This window comes from Lepus europaeus, chromosome 3, assembly GCF_033115175.1.
Source record: "Lepus europaeus isolate LE1 chromosome 3, mLepTim1.pri, whole genome shotgun sequence".
Lineage (NCBI taxonomy): Eukaryota > Metazoa > Chordata > Mammalia > Lagomorpha > Leporidae > Lepus > Lepus europaeus.
Genome location: NC_084829.1, coordinates 18,203,785 through 18,222,656, shown reverse-complemented (window position 1 = coordinate 18,222,656; position 18,872 = coordinate 18,203,785). Strand labels below are relative to the sequence as shown.

Genomic DNA, 18,872 nt, shown 5'->3' with positions numbered 1-18,872 from the left:
AGAGCCTTTTAATTTGGATTTTTAAAAATATAACAAAAATTTCTTAAATTTGAGAGGCAGACTGGGACAGGGAGGGGAGGGGAAGTGGGGAGGGGAGAGGAGGGGAGAGGCAGAGAGAGTGCTCTCGTCTGCTGGCTCACTCTCCAAATGCCCACCATGGCTGGAGCTGGGCCAGGTCTCCTACTGTTCCCTGCTGCACATTAGCAGGAAGCTGGAGTCAGGAGCTGAAGCTGGAAATAGAACTCAGTTACTCTGATGTGACTGTAGGCTTCTAACAGGAGCCTCACCTGCTGTGGGTGGTCCCTGCCTAGGCTTGGCCCACCTTCTTGTCTCCACACAATAAAGAATTCAAGGAGAAGACACAGAGAAAGGTGAAAAGGAAAGCAAGACTTATTTAAAGGGAAAGAGGGTGGGCAAGCTCACGACAGAATGAGCTGGAATCAACAAGGTTCGGGGCCATCCTTTTATCAGTCTGGAGGCATAGGAGGTGGTGTCTGGAGTGGGGCTTAATTGAATATTCAAACGATGCAGAGCTTGGGGTGGGGCTTGGGCCACATCCATTTCCATGCCCTTGTGGGAAACCTCTAGAAGCATCACGTGGGCAATGGATTTATTAATTTCTATCTCAGGCTGCCTCCCGCAGAGGTAGAAACACTAAGTGGACACAGATACCATGTGTAAATGGGAACATAAAAATTATTTTTAAAAAAAATTTTTGAAGATTTATTTGAGAGGCACCTTTATCCGAGACTCCCACACTGGTAGCAGAGGCCCAAGCACTTCCAGTTCTGTAACTTGACAGCTCTGCCTGGTCCCCTCTGTACATAACTCATGCTTCAATGGCTTCATTTCCTGTAGGAGTGGGTAGTGTGAATGCTTCAAACAGCAGTGCTTCTTAGAAGTTGCTACTGCTATTCACTGTATGAAAAGTTATGCAGGCTTGCGCCACGGCTCACTAGGCTAATCCTCTGCCTGTGGCGCCGGCACACCGGGTTCTAGTCCCGGTCAGGGCGCTGGATTCTGTCCTGGTTGCTCCTCTTCCAGTCCAGCTCTCTGCTGTGGCCCGGGAGTGCAGTGGAGGATGGCCCAAGTGCTTGGGCCCTGCACCCGCATGGGAGACCAGGAGGAAGCACCTGGCTCCTGGCTTCGGATTGGCGCAGCGCGCCGGCTGTAGCAGCCATTTAGGGGGTGAACCAACAGAAGGAAGACCTTTCTCTCTGTCTCTCTCTCACTGTCTAGCTCTGCCTGTCAAAAAGAAAAGAAAAGTTACGCAGAACTTCTTTAACCAAAACAGATAACACTTCAGAATAATGTTCAACTTTTATTCAACTTCCCAGGGGTATAGACAGCTGCTCCCCCCAACTGGATTTCTAGAAACTAACTCCTGTGAAAACCAATGAGGAAATACAACACTTCCGCAAAATTTTCGGGCCATCCGGACCAATTCTCAGTAGCCAACATTTGCAAATGATATTTTAGGTGACTGTAGTCTTTCAGCTCTTTCATGATAGACAGGTTATTGCATGTCATGACGGAAAGAGCATAGCATGTCCAAAACTGAATGAGGAGGTTGCTCTGTGTGTCACCTTTGACAGCAGGCTCAAGATTGCTTTCGAAAAACCTAACGAGGATGGGAACAAACTGCAGATGCCTGGCACTTCTCTGGCTGGCATGGTTTAAGTAACACCAACACGCTACGCTCTGGAGCAGCAGGATCTTTGGTTTGGACGGTATCTCCTCTTGCAACAAGTAAGCTATTTCTGGCATGTACTCAGCTGCAAATTTCCCAGCATTTGGTCCTCCTATAAAAAGAGAGAGAGAGAGAGAGAGAGAGAGAGAGAGCGCATTTCCAGAAGTACTTGGTGTATCTAGTGGCTAGCGATGTCTTGGAGCTATGTGTTCACGTTCTGTTGCCAGGTAGGCGACCCCGTGGGGACTTTGAACAGTCCTCTGTTCCCTGCCTCTGCTGCTGTGTTGCCGTAGACAGAACCTGTGTGTTGATAAGCAAGGAGTGATGTGCAAAGCATGGGGTGGTCATTGCCTGCCTAAGCCTCCCCCCAGGTTCCTTTCTTCGCGTTTCTTGGAGTATTTCATGGTGTGTAAAACCTGGCTAAGTCTGCCCAGCACATCGCCGTCAGAGTCTCATTCCCAGTTCTCCAGCATCAGTAGTGGGGAAAAAAAAAAAAAATGGAAGGAGCAAAGAGAATGGCCAAAGGCTGAGCTGCAGTGGTCAGGGACAAACACTCCCTGATCGTCCTCATACGGGGAAGCTCGATGCACTGACCACACAGAAGCTGAGAGTAGCATGGTGATGGTGAGGCAAGGGTGGAGAGAGGGAGGTTGGATAACAAGAACCAAAGCAGTTAGATAGGAGCAGTAAGTTCTAGTGTTCCTGGCATAGTACAGCACCTACAGTTTACAGGAGCTTCTTCTATGTTTTATAAAGAACTGGAGGAGAAGAGTTCCAAGGCTTCAAATCATTGGCGAGGAGAGGGAACTGTTAGTTACCCTGATTTGATGAGTATCCATTGTATCTACAGTTATTTATGTGTGGATATTATAAAGGAATGAGGACACAACAGGCTGAGAGCACCGCACTGAGGACAGTGGCTTCACGAGTGGTTGGCCCTTGTCCCGTTCTGAGCAGACCTGCAGCAGTGTGACCTTACGCGCTTTTTCTTCCTTCCACCGCCAGCTTGGCCCTCAACCCCACTCGTGCCACATTCCTGAGCCCCAGATCGTTGCGGTTCCAAGCTCAAACTCTGTTGTCAAGGTACTAGCCAGGAAGGCGCTGGATAGAGACCCCTGGAAGGGAGGGTGTCTGGGAACCCCACCTGCCGGGGTGGGCACCACTTATCCTTCGCTTGGGAGTATCTCCTGAGCTTCTGGTCTTCTCTCCAGCCTTGTGCACCTTGGTTCCCAACAATTCTGATACCAACTGCTCCTTTCACTGTTTTCTCTAATGGACGCCCTTCTTAGAATCTAGTCCATCAAACCACATCCAAGTAATTCACTTTGCCACTTCAGAAAATATCAACAGGGGCTGGCACCATGGCACAACGGGTTAAGCCACTGTCTGCAGCACTGGCATCTGATATGGGCGCCAGTTAGAGTCCCAGCTGCTCCACTTCTGATCCAGAGCCATGCTAATGTGCCTGGAAAACCAGCAGAGGATGGCCCAAGTGCTCGGGCCCCTGCACCCACATGGAAGATCCGGATGAAACTCCTGGCTCCTGGCTTTAACCTGGCCCATCTCTGGTTGGTGTGGCCATTTGGGGAGCCCAGCTTTGGCTTGTTGTAGGCCTTTTAGGAGTGAACCAGTAGGTGGAAGATCTCTCTCTCTCTCTCTCTGCCTTTCAAATAGATAAAATAAATAAACGTTTTAAAAAGTAGTAACATATCAGGTAGTTTTACTCTGCGTTGGTATCCTATCATGAGATTAGAATTATGTCAGCTCATAAAAACTTTATCTGAAAGGCAGAGAAATAGGGAAATGGGAGAGAAAGAAAAAGAGCAAGATCAATCAACCCAGGTTTCCCACATGGGTGTCAAGGACCTAAGGCCTTGAACCATCATCAGCTGCTCAGGGTGCCCAGGGTGGGGTGCACATTGGCGGGAAGCTGGATCACAAACACAGAGTCACCAGGATTCAAGCCAGGCACTCTGACATGGGATGTGGGTGTCCCGAGTGTCCTCTTAAAAGCTGCCCCAAACAGCTGCCCCGAAACACCTACTTAACAGCACAGCTGGTGAAGATCAGTACCTGTGAAAGCCAACAATCCAATTCTATGGGCGGCTTGAGCTCTCTTTTCAATGGATGCAGAACTGTCCTTCAACGTACAGCCAAGGAGCACAATTTTTTCTTTGTGAAAAATACTTTCAGATGAAGGGATAAGCTCGTCCTCCTTTTTCTTAACAAAACAGCCCTTCACAAAGACACTCCAGAATTTACACAGCCCCCTAAAACACTGATCCATCGCAACACAAATCCACACTCAAAAAACGTGGCTGTTCATCATTGTGCATGAAGGTCAAAGGTGCTCTGGTATCCACCAGCAGCAACAGAACTTAACAGCCAGGAACTCTAGAATGCACTGCTTAGCAACACTGTGGAGAGGAATATACAAGTGCAAACCTAGGGAAAGCAATATGCGCCTGAAGTTCTTCAGCCTGGCATAGAAGACCGTCCACAGTTTGAACTAAACTCTCTTTACTTTCTCTTCTCTGTTTCACAAAGCCTCAGCTTACACAGCTTTCCTGACTCGTGCCTATCTGGGCACCTTGGCCTGCTCTACTCTGTTTTTTTTTTTGTTTTTTGTTTTTGACAGGCAGAGTGGACAGTGTGAGAGAGAGACAGGGAGAAAGCTCTCCCTTTTCCGTTGGTTCACCCCCCAATGGCTGCTGCGGCCGGCGCACCATGCCGATCTGAAGCCAGGAGCCAGGTGCTTCTCCTGGTCTCCCATGCGGGTGCAGGGCCCAAGCACCTGGGCCATCCTCCACTGCCCTCCCGGGCCACAGCAAAGAGCTGGACTGGAAGAGGAGCAACCGGGACAGAATCCGGCGCCCCGACTGGGGCTAGAACCCGGTGTGCCGACACCGCAGGCGGAGGATTACCCTAGTGAGCCGCGGCGCTGGCCTCTACTCTGTTCTCACATGCACGGTGCTTCTTTCCACTGATCCTTCACAGGATTTCACCTCTTCTGTTTGTTATCCAGAGTTCTTTCCTACATCGTTGATGGACTGTATTTTTCTGAGAAGATCAAAGCAATCACAAGAGAACTTGCGTAACTCTCACCAGGGCATCCGCCACCGACCGCACCTGTGCCTCCATGCGGCTTCTTCCTGTTCCTATAGATCCTCCCTCTCTGGGCTAGTTTCAGACAACCCGTTCACCCCATTCAGGAAGCTGTGCTTATGTTCTTAGCTTGTCTTAATAATTTCTCCATCTCAATTGGATTATTAGCATCATCGACAGACACACCATATTTTTCCTCATGGAAAAAAATAACTCTTGACCACATAGATTTCTCCCCCTTCCCCGCACTGCACTTTTCATTTCTCTGCTCCCTTTCATCACATGACCCTTCAAGCAATTGCCACAGTGACAGTCTTAGGGCTCCACGGAAACTTCCCCTTTGGTTCACTGATGACGTTTATTCTGGCTGAATCCGAGTCTCGCTTCTTCAGCACTTGTTGCTCCCCTCTCCTCGACACACTTCTGTCATCTAGCTTCTCAGATATTTTGCTTCTAGCAGCCCCTCTTCATTTTCCTTGGCTTCCCTTTTTCGGGGTCTTTAAATACTGGAGTGAACCTAGGCTCCCTCCTCGAGTCTTGTTTTTCTTGCTGTATGTCCTAGGTGAGAGAAGCCAGGCTCATGGCTCTATCACCCAGCAGATGGAAGATCTCTGTCTCTCCTTCTCTCTCTTTCTGTAGCTCTACCTTCCAAATAAATACATACATATTTTTTTAAAAAAAGAAAATATGTATGTATTTATTTTGAAAGTAAGAGTTACCAAGAGGCAGAGGCAGAGAAAGAGAGAGAGAGAGGTCTTCCATCCGCTGGTTCATTCCCCAAATGGCTGCAACGGCCGGAGCTGGGTCAATCCGAAGCCAGGAGCTTGGAGCTTCCTCTGGGTCTCCCACGTGGGTGCAGGGACTTGGGCCACCAAGCTCTACTGCCTTCTCAGGCCATAGCAGAGGGCTGGATCGAAGTGGAGCAGCTGAGACTAGAACCGGTGCCCATGTGGGATGCCGGCACCACAGGCCAGAGCTTTAACCCTCTACTTTCAAAACATATCCTAAATATATCCCTGTCTATACTCTTCAACTATATTACTATGCGAAGACAAAAAGCAAACAAACAAACAAAGGACATTACCAGGACAACTTGGGAAGCCTAGACCTTTGTTTTCCCATGGAGCAACCGTTAGCCAAGGTGGCTACCGTGCATCTGGAATGTGGCTAAGTGAACTAGGAGGTGCTGGAGGTGTGAAATGCACACTGCTGTCCAAAGCTTTAGCATGAATGACAGAATGTGAAATCTTTCACGAGTAATTTTTATACTGTTTGCATTTGGAAATCTTTTAGACATATTATGTTCAACAAAATATATGTGAAGTTTATTTCTCATTTTTAAAATTAAAAACCAACAATGTGGCAAGTAGAAAATCCAAAACACCAGGCATGGCCCTTTCTCTAGGTCTCTATACTTGCTGCTGCCTGTGGCTGGCCCATGCCTCCCAGGGGTGACCCACGTGGCTGCACCATCAGTTCCTTGGGTTGTTCTTCAACTGCGATTTTCTGTGAGGCCTTTCCTGACTGCCCTCCCCGCCCCCAACCTGCGCTGATGTCATCGTTATCCCCCTCTGCCGCACTGTCCCCTCCTCCCCACATGGAAACCCCGTGAAGGCGGGGATGCTCATCTGCCTTTTGCCTTTTCTTCACGGCTCTACCTCTAAAGTCACAGGCCTTGGCACACCCCTTGTTCATAGCCAATATGCTCCAATACTTGTTGAATAAATGAGAAGCTGGAGATGCAGTTTTTAGCAGAAACTCTTGTCCACCCCCCCCCCCCCACAAGGTATACTTAAAACTCTTTCAAAAGCAAAAGAGTGGCACAGTTGTTGGGGTGCAGCAGGCTGACTGCCACTTGAGGTGCACCCTGGGAGGCAGTGGATGATGGCCCAAGAACTTGGTTCCTGCCACCCACATGGGAGACCTGGATGGGGTTCCTGGCTCAGGGATTTGGCCTGGTCCAGACCTGGTTGTTGTCACCTCTCTCTCTCTTTTTCTCTCTCGTTGCTCTGCCATTCAAATAAATCAAAGTATATAAACACACTTTGAAAAAAAGAGATCTGATGAACATTCCAGATAAAGAAAAAAAAAGTGTTCCTTAAAAATCAAAAATAGTTTTTGTTTAATAAGAGGTACCGTCTCCAGGGAAGTGTCAAGGATAGAAAGATTTCTTTTTCTGTCTGAGTCAACTGCTTTTCTGATACAGTGAGAAGCACGGATGTTTTATGCTGCATTGAGATTGATGATTTTACTTTATAATTCTGAAGGTAACCAAGGTAATTCGGTTAAACAGGATAGCAACAAAAGATACAGGGGAAGTTGTATTTGCCACAGACTCAATAAAAGCCATCACTGGTACTTAATGAGTCTCTTGGCAAACACTTGCAGCTGAACCCTGGGGACTCCTTCGTGGTGAGAGTGGTAAGATCTTGGCCTGGGAACAGACAAAAATAAGTGAGGGCTATTTTTGGCCTCAGTGAGCTTAGGGTCTCCATTCACGGACACCACAACTGTGAAACGCAGCTCTTTTTCCAACAAACAGCTTTACAAGAAATCTGACATTTAAAAAAATATATATTTATTATCTCCATTTGTAGCTGGAGGGATTTCAAGAGGAGAATACACTCAAGTTGAGATAATAAGGCCTGCTTTGTCCCTAAATAGCGTGTGGAAAAAAATACATCAGACTCCACATGAGAATAGTAATTCAAAAATAATTTTATTTTAACTTCCATGATTGAATGATGAATACAAATGCCACAAAACGAAAAGCACCCATCAACCAAAAATAATATGCAGAAGTGAATACAAAAGTCACGGAATTATGCATGCGATATTTGAAAAATTTTAAAAAACCAAACAAAAACAAACCAAACAGAAACCTTGGAACATCTGGGATTTAACTTTCTATAAAAAGAACCATCTCAACCATTTAGACCACAAATTATACACACCAACTATGGACTGTACCGTGTACCTTAAAATGAAGCATAGATGTGTGTATATATAATATTTATAAATATACAAATATGTACATTATGACTTCACAGTTGAAAGAACTATTTTGCCAGAAGCTTGGCAAGCAGTTCCCACTTTACAATGAAATGAATCCTTTTTTAAAAGTCTTGCTAAAATGTAAATATTTAAAATGACATCCAAATGATATTTTATACGAACACATCCAGAGTTAACAGCTGATATTCGACAGTTTAAATTACGTTCACGCACACTGTTTAATACCTTGGCATACCTCACCTGGTATACTCTTCAGCGGAAGAAGTGGCTTAGGAAAAGCTACTGGGCGGTCTCCTGCTTCGCTTAATGCACTGGCTACCCTGATGCTGAAGCGGTTCCAGGAGCTGGTGTTCTGTTTGGCCAGTGGCCCCCACCTGGCTGAGTGACTTCTCTGGGGCCAGGCTCCATCCCTCAGGGCACCCCTCTGGCTCAGCTCCGGAAGCAGGGCCCACTTTTTTTTTTAAAGGAGCAACCAGGACAGAATCCGGCGCCCCAACCAGGACTAGAACCCGGGGTGCCGGTGCCGCAGGCAGAGGATTAGCCTGGTGAGCCACGGACCCTCCACTCCTGCCCCATTGGGTCCTCCAGAGCCAGGCTCTTCCACCTGGAGGAGTATCACAGTTTTCTGAATGCACAGCTTTTGGTTTTGATTTGTCTTAGCAGCAAAATACCTCTAAGGTAAGAGTATCATAAAAAATGGCTTTTGTTAATTAAACAAAAAAATAAAGCCGAAGCTTTGAGTTTTCTGTTTGCTTTTAAGAGTATGAATGTCATCTCCCTAAGGTAGGTCTACCTGTCTTTGTTGCACAATGGAAACACGGGTTTGGAATTTTCAAGATCAAGAAAAGAAACAAAAGATACAGTGGGAGCTTACAACAGTGAAGTTAAAAAATTACACTCTTACAGTAGGCCATTTTGCCAGGTTCTGCAGGCAAATTTTTGTCTGAAGAAATTCTCTTTTTTTTTTTTGTGCTTCATATGTAAAGTAAAATCAGGTAACTAAAGGGATCACGCAACCCTGAGACCACGACAGAAAAAAACTGCAAGGCATTGGATATTTATGGAAATACCGCGTGACTATTTCAAGCTTATAGAATTTCCAAAAAAGTACAAAGATGGCGATTTTAAAATTTCATACCTATCAAGGTAAGACGGTAAATGCTTTCATCGAGTATTGTCGACACAGCCGATGATGTAGTTTACTGAGTTGTACACAGCCCTATGCTGTCAGCCAAAGGGAAAGTACATCGGTTCTGTGAATCTGAACTCACAAGTCTTCCGGCCACATGCTCAATCTCCAGACAACCTCAGCGGCGAAACCTTCACGCTGGAAACACTTTGCAGCAGGGGTACAGTACCTCGTTCGGGCAAGGGCCAGGCGGTGAGCCGGCTGTTGGGCAGAGCGAATGCGTCATCAGAAGGCCGTGGCCACTTCGGCCCCATGGCGACCTCCGACTTTTACACAGTCTCGAGGAAATTTGTCCAGCTGCTCATAGGCCAGGCGGCCAGCTTCCCCTGGATACAGAACGTCAGACATGAACACCGACTCCGGTTTAACGTTTGCCGATCATCACACAGAACTCATGGAGGTTTGGAGGGCTATCTTGTTCTATGTTAACTTTAGGTAAGGAAAAGTTATTACCTTTTGTTATTCTTAATTATGTTATTGTATTCTAGGTAATAAACAAAGGACTTTGGAGTTAATGCCAGAGGCCAAAAGAATGGTAGGGTGTGAAACCAACAGGAAGTCCCATGGCCATTTGCTGTGGATAATTGCACAGAATAGCTTTACACCTGAGGGACCCCATGGATTCTGTTCTAAGTGCCTGAGGGATTTTCATACGGCTAGCCCCTGACTTCAAAGCATTCAGCTTCTACTTGTATATAGCACGTATTGCAGCGCCCACGTGATCAGTGACAAAGGCCAATGCAGACTTGCAAACTTCAGCTAGAAATGGCCCTCCGCCACATACACATATGGTGGTGCCTCCTACAGCCAACAGCTGATTCAGCTTTGCCCGCAGCACTGGCTGTCTGCCACAGCCGAGGGGTATGTGTAAATAACTTTACTATTATGTCCCATTTTCTTCCTATTTCTGAATGATGAGAGAATGGGAAGGTGAAGTTCAGAGACACACGTTTAATGTAAGTGAGACAAAGACAGAAATAGTTGGCTCAATCCAAAGTTCACTGTGGAGGAAAACAAAAGACAAAGACCCATGATGGGGCTGGCACTGTGGTACAGCAGGTTAAAGACCTGGCCTGAAGCGCCGGCATCCCATATGGGTGCTGGTTCGAGACCCGGCTGCTCCACTTCTCATCCCGCTCTCTACTATGGCCTGGGAAAGCAGTGGAAGATGGCCCAAGTCCTTGGGCCCCTGCATCCACGTGGGAGACCCGGAGGGAGCTCCTGGCTCCTGGCTTTGGATCGGTGCAGCTCTGGCTGTTGTAGCCATTTGGGGAGTGAACCATCAGATGAAAGACCTCTCTCTCTCTCTTTTTTTTTTCTCTCTCTCTCCTTCTTCTCTCTCCGTGTAACTCTGATTTTCAAATAAAATATAAATAAATCTTTTAAAAAAAAGACCCATGAAATGCTGGAGATATATTATTATGAATGAACTTTAGCAAAGGAGCAAAATCATGGATTTTGTATTACAGCTGTGTCATGGCATCTGTGGGTATTGGGTTCCAGGACCCCTTTGAGATAACCCCAAATCTGCAGCTGCTCAAGTCTCTTATATTAAATGGGGTATTATTTGCATTTATAATTTACATTTCTTTTTTTTAAAAGATGTATTTATTTATTTGAAAGTCGGAGTTACACAGAGAGGAGAAGCAGAGAGAGAGAGAGAGAGAGAGAGAGAGAGAGAGAGAGAGAAGAGGTCTTCCATCCAATGGTTCACTCCCCAGTTGGCTGCAACGGCTGGAGCTGCACTGATCCAAAGCCAGGAGCCAGGAGCTTCTTCCAGGTCTCCCACGTGGTGCAGGGGCCCAAGGATTTGGGCCATCTTCTTACTGCTTTCCCAGGCCACAGCAGAGAGCCGGATTGGAAGTGGAGCAGCCGGGTCTCGAACCGGCACCCATATGGGATGCCAGCGCTTTAGGCTAGGGCATTAACCCGCTGTGCCACAGCGCCGGCACCTATAATTTGCATCTCTCTGTTTACTTTATTTCATCTCTAGAAGACTTATAATACCTAATACCGTGTACATGCTGTGAATGAAGTTACAGAGTTGAATTGTTTAGAGAATAACGATTTTAAAAAATCTGGGGCAGATTAAGGTGGTGAAAGGGTTAAGCTGCTACTTGTGAAGCCAGCATCGCATTTGGAGTGGTCACTGGAGTCACAGCTAATTCACTTCTGATCTAGCTTCCTGCTGGTGCACTTGGGAAGGCAGTGGATAATGGCCCAAATGGCTGGGTCCCTGACCCCCACATGGGAGATGAATGGAGTTCCTGGCTCCTGCCTTCAGGCGGATCCAGCTCAGTTGTGGACATTTGGGGAGTGAACCAGCAGATGGAAGATTTTCTCTCTCTCCCCCTCTTTGTCATTCTTCCTTTCAAACAAATAAATGTATCTTTCAAAAAAGAAATCTGGCGGGGTCATCTGGCTGCTGGGGATACCTGTGTCCCATCTTGAAGAGCTTGGGTTTGGGTCTCAGCTGACATGCATTCTGGGAGGCAGTAGACCATGGCTCAAGGAGCTGGGTCCCTACCACTTAGGTGAGCGTTCTGCGTTGAGATCCGGGCTCCTGACTTTGGTCTCCTCCAGCCCCGGTGGTTGTGGATATCTGGGGAGTGAAGGAGTGGGTGGAAAATCTCTGTCTGTCTGTCTACGGCTCTTTGTCCACCAAAGACAGTCGCAGTGGACAAGTTCAAGTGGTCAGCAGTCACATAGGAGGGTACCTCAAAAAGTTCATGGAAAAATGGAATGCAACATAATTTTGGAAGAAAAACTGTTAGAATCCATACATAGTTTCCTCATAATATCTGTTTTCCACAAACTTTTTGAATACCACTTGTGATTATAAGCTACCATGTATAGAATACCCCATCCTAACAGAGGGACCTATTGGACATCCCTAGGTTAAAATATTGAAATCATTTCATGAGGAATAACTATTTTATCCTTTAAACAAACATATACAGGTTAAGATTTCTGTGCAATGAATGAGAACTGTCTAGCAGAATGAAGCCTTATGAAACCTGTAACTATTAGAAAAAAGGCTTAACAATGAGTGGGGTTTGCATGGCGACTGTAAATGCTACCAGATCCTCTGGCACCTCCTTAAGCTACTACAAAACAGGGTGGCATTTTTCTAAATAGCATTAATGACTGGATATGTTTAAACACTTTCAGGGGTATAGTTTTTACACTCTAAGGGTGTGGTGTTACAGTAAAATTATTGTTACAAGTATACTTTTTAATGCAGTTTTTATACTTTTTTAATGCAGAGTTTGGAAGGCTTTCTCCACTTTCCCAAGTCACCAAATCAAAGTATGAAACCTGCTGGGCATGAACCTGTTTAAAGAAAAGGGAAGGAGAAAGGTCATCTGACACTCTAGAATAAATTGAAGACTTCAGATCTTTCCTTGGGTGTCACGGCTCAGGTGGGCCTAGACCAGAGGGCTATGAGAGAACTGGGAGTCAGGGCGAGGCTGAGGTTTTGGGGTTACAGCACGTCCTGGAGACACATCCCTGGCCCCTTGGCCACTGTCCTATAGGGAGTGCCACCCCATGCTGGCCACCCAGCCTGGATTCCTATTGCCTCTACTTTCGGGTTTGACCTCTGCATTCTGGGTTCCAGATAGCACACAGACTGAAGCAGCCACAAAGTGAGGCCGGCAGAGTGACCTCCGTGTCAGCGTCCAGACAGTGAGGACGGGCAGCTGGAGTGGGCGGACACTCTGGGGTCCCCGACGCTCTGGGCGTGAGTTGCCAGCCTCTGAGGGAAACGCTGCTCAAACAGGGCGCAGGAAGCCTTTCCTTATGCTTGCCTTGGAGGGGATCAGAGGCGGACAGTCACTACCACCACCAACAAAGAAGGAGGAGAGAACTCACCGAGGGACAAGAGGGTCTCGGAGGCCACACTCCTGAGCTCCTCGGTGTCCGACTGACACAGGGTCACCAGCATCTTAATGCTTTCCGTAGCCTGGGGCAGAAAAGAGGGTTACTGCTCTGACACTGAGGCCTGGGGATCAGGGAGCCTTTTCATTTCTTAGCCGGGAGGGACTCCAAAAGCCGTCTTCCCTAGGGCCTCCCACACATAGCGGAATGTCGGGCTCACTCCCAGAGCTTCCTTGAAAGTGTGGGTTCCTTGGGGAGGGTGTTTGTTAAATCACTGCTAGGGACACATGCACCCCCTACCGGGACGCCTGGTCTGTGTCCTGGATACTCCAATACTGATCCAGCTTCCTGCTAATGTGCATTCTGGGAGGCAGCAGGTGATGCCTCAGGCACGTGGGTCCCTGTCACCCTTGTGGGAGACCTGGACGGAGCTCCAGGCCCTGGGATTCCACCTGACTCAGCTCTGGCTGTTGCAGGCATTTGTGGAATGAACCAGTGGATGGGAGACTTCCCTCCCTCCCTCACCCTCTCTCTGCATCTCTTTCTCCCTTTCTTCCTTTCAAATACAATGAAAATAAATAAATTTTTAAAAATATAGACTCCTGGCTGCACTGCATTTCAATTTCTGTAGCCCTAGATTTGTAATTGAAGGAGCTCTGAGCATCAGTTAATTTCTCGCTTCTCTGGGAGGACACCATGCTTAGGAGAATGAAGTGACTGCTTTTCCAGGATAACCCATTCTTTCTATGACAGTTCCAGTTCTCCTGTCTAAATATCAAAAATCACACTGCACCCCATAAATACATGCCATTATTATTCATCGATTAAAAATAAGTAAAAACTTAAAGAATCCCTAGCATTCAGCGTATCTACTGATGGGAAGTCTTCCCTTCTACACACATTCATTGACCGCCCTGTGAACCAGCCCCTTCACAAGGAGATTTCTCCATAAATTACACACAGTCCTGGCCTTCAAGAGTTCACAGATGAGGGCCCGCATTGTGCTGCAGCAGGTTAAGCCACCGTCTCTGACGTTGCCATTCCATATGGGCACCAGTCTGATGCTCTCCTTCCAATCCAGCTCCCTGCTAATATGACTGGGGAAGCAGCGGAAGGTGGGCTAAGTGCTTGGGCCCCTGCCACCCACATGGGAGACCTGGAGGAAGCTCTTGGATCCTGGCTTTGGCCTGGCCCAGCCCTGGCTGTTGTGGCCATGTGGGGAGTGAACCAGTGGATGGAAGACCTCTCTCTCTGCCTCTCTCTCTCTCTGTAACTCGGCCTTTCAAATACATAAAGAAACCTTTAATTAAAAAAAAAAAGTTTACAGTGAAGTGGAAGGACAGATTGTTAAAGACTTTGAATAATTAATGTAACAAGAATGGGAACCTGTTAGGCAGGGAAGCCTTCTGATATCTTAAGGGTTAGGTTAGGATGCATGGAAGGTACATGTTATGCGCATATAGGAGGTGGGGAGTGTTTGGGGTACAGAAAAGAGAAAGTAATACATTCTAGACCAGGAAAATAGTTGTGGCAGGACCCAGAAGCCAGAGGTGGCTAGAGAGACACTGGAGAAGGAGGCAGGGAGAAATCAGGGGAAGTCTTACACGCCGTGTCAAGGGGTCTGGACTTAATCCCAAGTTTTTGTCTTACTTGGTGTCTATCTTGAGCATAACATTGCAGGAAGCCCCAGAAGAGCGACAGCAGGACTCGCTTCTGTCATGAGCATTCTAGTTGGAGGGGGCGAGCGGGAGGAAGAGGCAGGCAGGCTGGCAGAACATAGCAAAGGAAAAGGGGGGGCATCTGCTGCCACCACTCATTAAAAAAGTAATCACCTTCTCTGACAGATTGGCAAGGGTTGATGGGCCCAGGGGAGGGGATCTTGAGTCTGCCCTGTTTTCTCTTTTTTTTTTTTTTTTAAAGATTTATCTATTTATTTGAAAGTTAGAGTTACACAGAGAGAGGAGAGGCAGAGAGAGAGAGAGAGAGAGAGAGAGAGAGAGAGAGAGGTTTTCCGTCTGGTGGTTCACTCCCCAAACGGCCGCAACAGCCAGAGCTTGGCAGATTCGAAACCAGGAGCCAGGAGCCTCCTCTGGGTCTCCCATGTGGGTGCAGGGGCCCAAGGACTTGGGCCATCTTCTACTGCTTTCCCAGCTGCATTAGCAGGGAGCTGGATTGGAAGTGGAGCAGCCGGATCTCGAACTGGTGTCCATATGGGATGCTGGCGCTTCAGGCCAGGGAGTTAACCCACTGCGCCACAGCGCCAGGCCCTGCTCTGTTTTTCACACCTTGCTACATGAGCCCCTTTCAGCAGCTGGGGCCTACATGCTAGCAGAAAAGACAAAGGGGGGGCAGCTGGAGCCCTCCCTTGGGACAGGCCAGAGTCTACACCTGCTCTCCTCTTCACCGCGGCACATCCGTCCATTACAAGCCACAGATCACCGTCTCCTGGCTTTACCTACACTTAGTCCATCACGCACACCGCACAGCAGGAGAGTGCCCAAACAGTACCCAGCGTGGGGTTTTTTTGGCCACCTGAAGGCAGTTTTGGACCCAGTCACGGGGAATGTGACCTTCCCCAGAGCTGTTTGCCTTCACAGCTCATTGACTTTCTCTCTGGAGGCACTAATTCCTTTCTCCCAGCTCTGTGGGGCCTGCGGTCCTGCTGCCCCTTGTCCCACCGCCCAGCCAGGACCTGAGCAAGTTCTCACGGGTGGCCTGATCATTCTGCTCTGCAGGCTGATGCCCATTATTTTTCTGATATAGGCAGGTCAAACATTAAGGCTGGCTGGTGAGTAGACAAGTCTTTCCTGCTGGGATTTCTCAGCCTCTTAGGTTCCCCTGTACATTCTAATCTCCCTGCCCAGTAATCTCCCTCGGACACAACTAAACTTGGTTAGTTGTTTCCTAAAAAAGAGTTTGAGGCGAGGGGCCTGAGAATTCAGCAGCACGGTGGACTTTAGCAGTTCTTCGCAAATTGTATTTGTCCCTCTTATTTGCTGTACACAACAGAAATGGGTGAAGTCAACATTATCATCTCTCCTTCGGGACAAGATAGCCATTCCTAATACGGGACTAAAGGCAAATGACTCCTGTGGGCTCTGGACAACATCACTGTTTTCTGTCCCTTGTGGACTTGCACGGAACAAAGTCCTAAGGCAGAAATGGATCCGAGAACTAACCTACAGCGCCAAGGCTCTAACAGGTGCTTTCAAAGACAGCAGGGCAGGTGCTGGGCTTTACCTGGAGGCTCTTCAGGGCCAGGCAGGCCGCCTTCTGCAGCTGCAGGTTTGTCTGGGTCAGGGCTTCACAGTAATAGAGCAAGGCCTGAAAGACAAGGAGCGAGCCCTTGAGATGTTTCCATCCTGGGAGAGATCCAGAATAAAACCACACATTTCACACTGCTTTCAGAAAAAAAAAAAAAAAAAAAAAAAAAAGAGCCACTGACATTCATGGTGATTAAAAGAAACTATTTGTGTGTTCAACAAACTGGTCCCTTTTAGTCTACCAGTCATAGTCTGGAGAATATGAAGTTGGGATATGAAAAGTTGTGTTTCTAGCTTTTGTTTAAAAAAATTGATCCCCCCCCCTTGTCAGTTTTCAAAATAATGAGCTGGTTCATTAGCAAACCCCCAACAGTGACTAAATGCTTTTATTTTAACAGTATGTTATTTTTAAATTTTTAGTTGACATGTGAAACCTGTACTTACTTATGGGGTTCAATACAATAATTTGATCCATATACACAATCTGTAATGATGAAATCAGGGTAGTTAGCATTTTTGCCTTCTGAAACATTTTGTATTTCTAAGTAATGGGAGTCGTCTCTTCCTTTCTAGCTTGAAGTAGATCATGAATTGTTGTGGATTGAAGTTGTCCTACTGTGAGAATTTGTTCCTCTTACCTGTATTTTGGCACCTATTATCTAACCTTTTTAACTTTTCTCTACCCCTGCTCCTTCTAAATAATGACCCAATTTTTTTTTTAAGATTTATTTACTTATTTTGAAAGTCAGAGTGAGAAAGTGAGAAAGTGAGTGAGAGAGAGAGAGAGAGAGAGAGAGAGAATCTTCCATCTGCTAGCTCACTCCCCAGGTGGCTGCAATGACCAGGGCTGGGCCAGGCTGAAGCCAGGAGCCAGGAGCTTCCTCCAGGGACCACAGGGAATGAATGCATTAGATGCCATAAGAAAACTATAAGATGGAAAAGAGATATGCTATGCAGGGCCCGGGTTTGACACCTGGCTCTGGCTCCTGCCTCCAATTTCCTATGAATGCACACTCTAGGAGGCAATAGGATGTCCCAAGTAGATAGGTTCCTACCCCCGACACGGGAGACCCAGACTGAGTTCTCAGCTCCTGGCTCCAGCCTGGCCCAGGCCTGGCTGTTCTAGGCATTTGGGGAGTGAACCCACAGATGAATGTGCTCTCTGCTCTCTCCTGTGTCTCTCTGTGTATAAAATAAATAAACTTTTAAATAGTAAAGTTTTTTAATTTTTCCCAATTTATTTCTTCCTAAGTGATTTATTGTATGTGTGGTCCCCGTCTTTAATCTGAATTCTGATGAACAAGACTCCCTGTAAGTCCTATTAGTTCACAGGAAACTTATGATGGAGCCGACCCTGTGGTGCAGGGGGTTAAACTGCTTCCTGCAGTGCCGGCATCCCATTGGGTGCAGGTTCAAGTCTGGCTGCTCCATTTCAATCCAGATCCCAGGTACTGTGCCTGGGAAAGCGGTAGAAGACGGCCCCAGTGCTTGGGCCCCTGCAGCTGCGTGGGAGACCTGGAGGAAGCTCTTGGCTCTTGGCTTTGGCCTGGTTCAGCCCCAGCTGTTGCGGCCATTTGGGGAGTGCACCAGCAGATTCAAGGTTTCTCTATGTTTCTCCCTCCATCTCTGTAACTCTGCCTTTCAAATAAAATAAATAAATATTTTAAGAAAATAAGAATTACTTTGGAAGAGAATTGGGGGTGGGATGGAAGAACTAACTTCATTTTATGAGACCATCCTGTGCATTTAGGTCTATGTGCCTGAATTATCTTCATTTTAAAAAGCAGAACTCAAGTCACATCAGCACACTCTCACGCATCACTAAACGGTGCCACCGTGTCTCTTACACCACAGCGTTCACCAAGATGGACCCCTTTTCCGTGGCCGCGGGGCTTGTTGAGGTGTCAGTTTCATGCCCGGACCATGACCACAGTATCTCTGCCCCCAGCACACTGGTAACAAGGGATCCCCTCCTCCAGGGCGGCTGTGCCAGCCATGAGCAGCCCTCCCCCCGACCCACCTGCCCTCCCCCCACCTGACATCAACAGGTGCTCCTGAGGGGCTCCTGTTCCCTTGTGGCCTCTTTTCCTACACACTTCACCCATCCATTTCCCTCTCTGATGGGTCCACCTCTGCAGCTCTTTTATGTCTTTTAAACTAATTGCTGTTATTTATATGTATCCATCTGTGTATGCGGCTATATCTCCAATTTGTATCTCAACTCCCTGGACATGTGATTTTGGGCATATGAGTATTAACTTCTCATGCAAAATGGGTGTAAGACCCACTCCCAGGGCTCTGTGAATCTTAAATGGGGTGACACCTGTCCAGGACTGAAAAACAGCACTAAAAACAAAGTAAACCCTCAAAAAATATTGTTGTAGGGATCAGCGTTGTGGCATAGCAGGTTAAGCCACTGCTTGCAACACCAGCATCCCGTATCAGAGTTTCCGTTCGAGTCCTGGCTACTCCTCTTCCAATCCAGCTTCCTGCTAATGCACCTGAGAAGGCAGCAAAAGATGACCCAAATGCTTAGGTCCCTGCCATCCAAAACATGGGACACTCGAATGGAGTTCTTGGCTCCTGGCATCAGCCTAGTCCAGTCCCGACCATTGTGACCATTTGGAGAATGAAACAGAAGATAAAAGACCAAAGATATTTCTCTTTGACTATAGGGAGGTGGGAAGAGAGATCTTCCATCTGCTAGTTCTTTTCCCAAATGGCTGTAATG

General features: G+C 47.2%; 2 protein-coding genes across 2 annotated transcripts in view; both read right to left on the bottom strand.

The window, feature by feature from the left end:
• Nucleotides 1–1,377: 1,377 nt before the first annotated feature.
• On the bottom strand, nucleotides 1,378–3,977 carry ARMH2 (armadillo like helical domain containing 2). Its single transcript, XM_062187124.1, has 2 exons — nucleotides 3,764–3,977; nucleotides 1,378–1,802 (listed from the first exon to the last, which is right to left on the bottom strand). The coding sequence occupies exons 1-2, from the start codon at nucleotides 3,975–3,977 to the stop codon at nucleotides 1,378–1,380; spliced, it is 639 nt and encodes a 212-aa protein (XP_062043108.1).
• Nucleotides 3,978–8,895: 4,918 nt separating this feature from the next.
• RIPOR2 (RHO family interacting cell polarization regulator 2) overlaps nucleotides 8,896–18,872 on the bottom strand; it is a 112,418-nt gene continuing 102,441 nt past the window's right edge. Inside the window, exons 21-23 of the mRNA XM_062187360.1 lie at nucleotides 16,119–16,202; nucleotides 12,873–12,963; nucleotides 8,896–9,325 (exon numbers count right to left, since the gene is read on the bottom strand). Of these exons, the coding sequence (XP_062043344.1) occupies nucleotides 9,225–9,325; nucleotides 12,873–12,963; nucleotides 16,119–16,202 (276 nt within the window). The 3' untranslated portion in view covers nucleotides 8,896–9,224. The remainder of the gene's footprint in view (nucleotides 9,326–12,872; nucleotides 12,964–16,118; nucleotides 16,203–18,872) is intronic.

Bases quoted from the DNA above. Each gene is read 5' to 3' on its own strand.
- ARMH2 (XM_062187124.1), bottom strand. From the start codon at position 3,977: ATGGATCAGTGTTTTAGGGGGCTGTGTAAATTCTGGAGTGTCTTTGTG. The intron at 1,803-3,763 runs GTACTGATCTTC...CTCTTTTTATAG, and splicing joins TGGATTGTTGGCTTTCACAG to GAGGACCAAATGCTGGGAAA.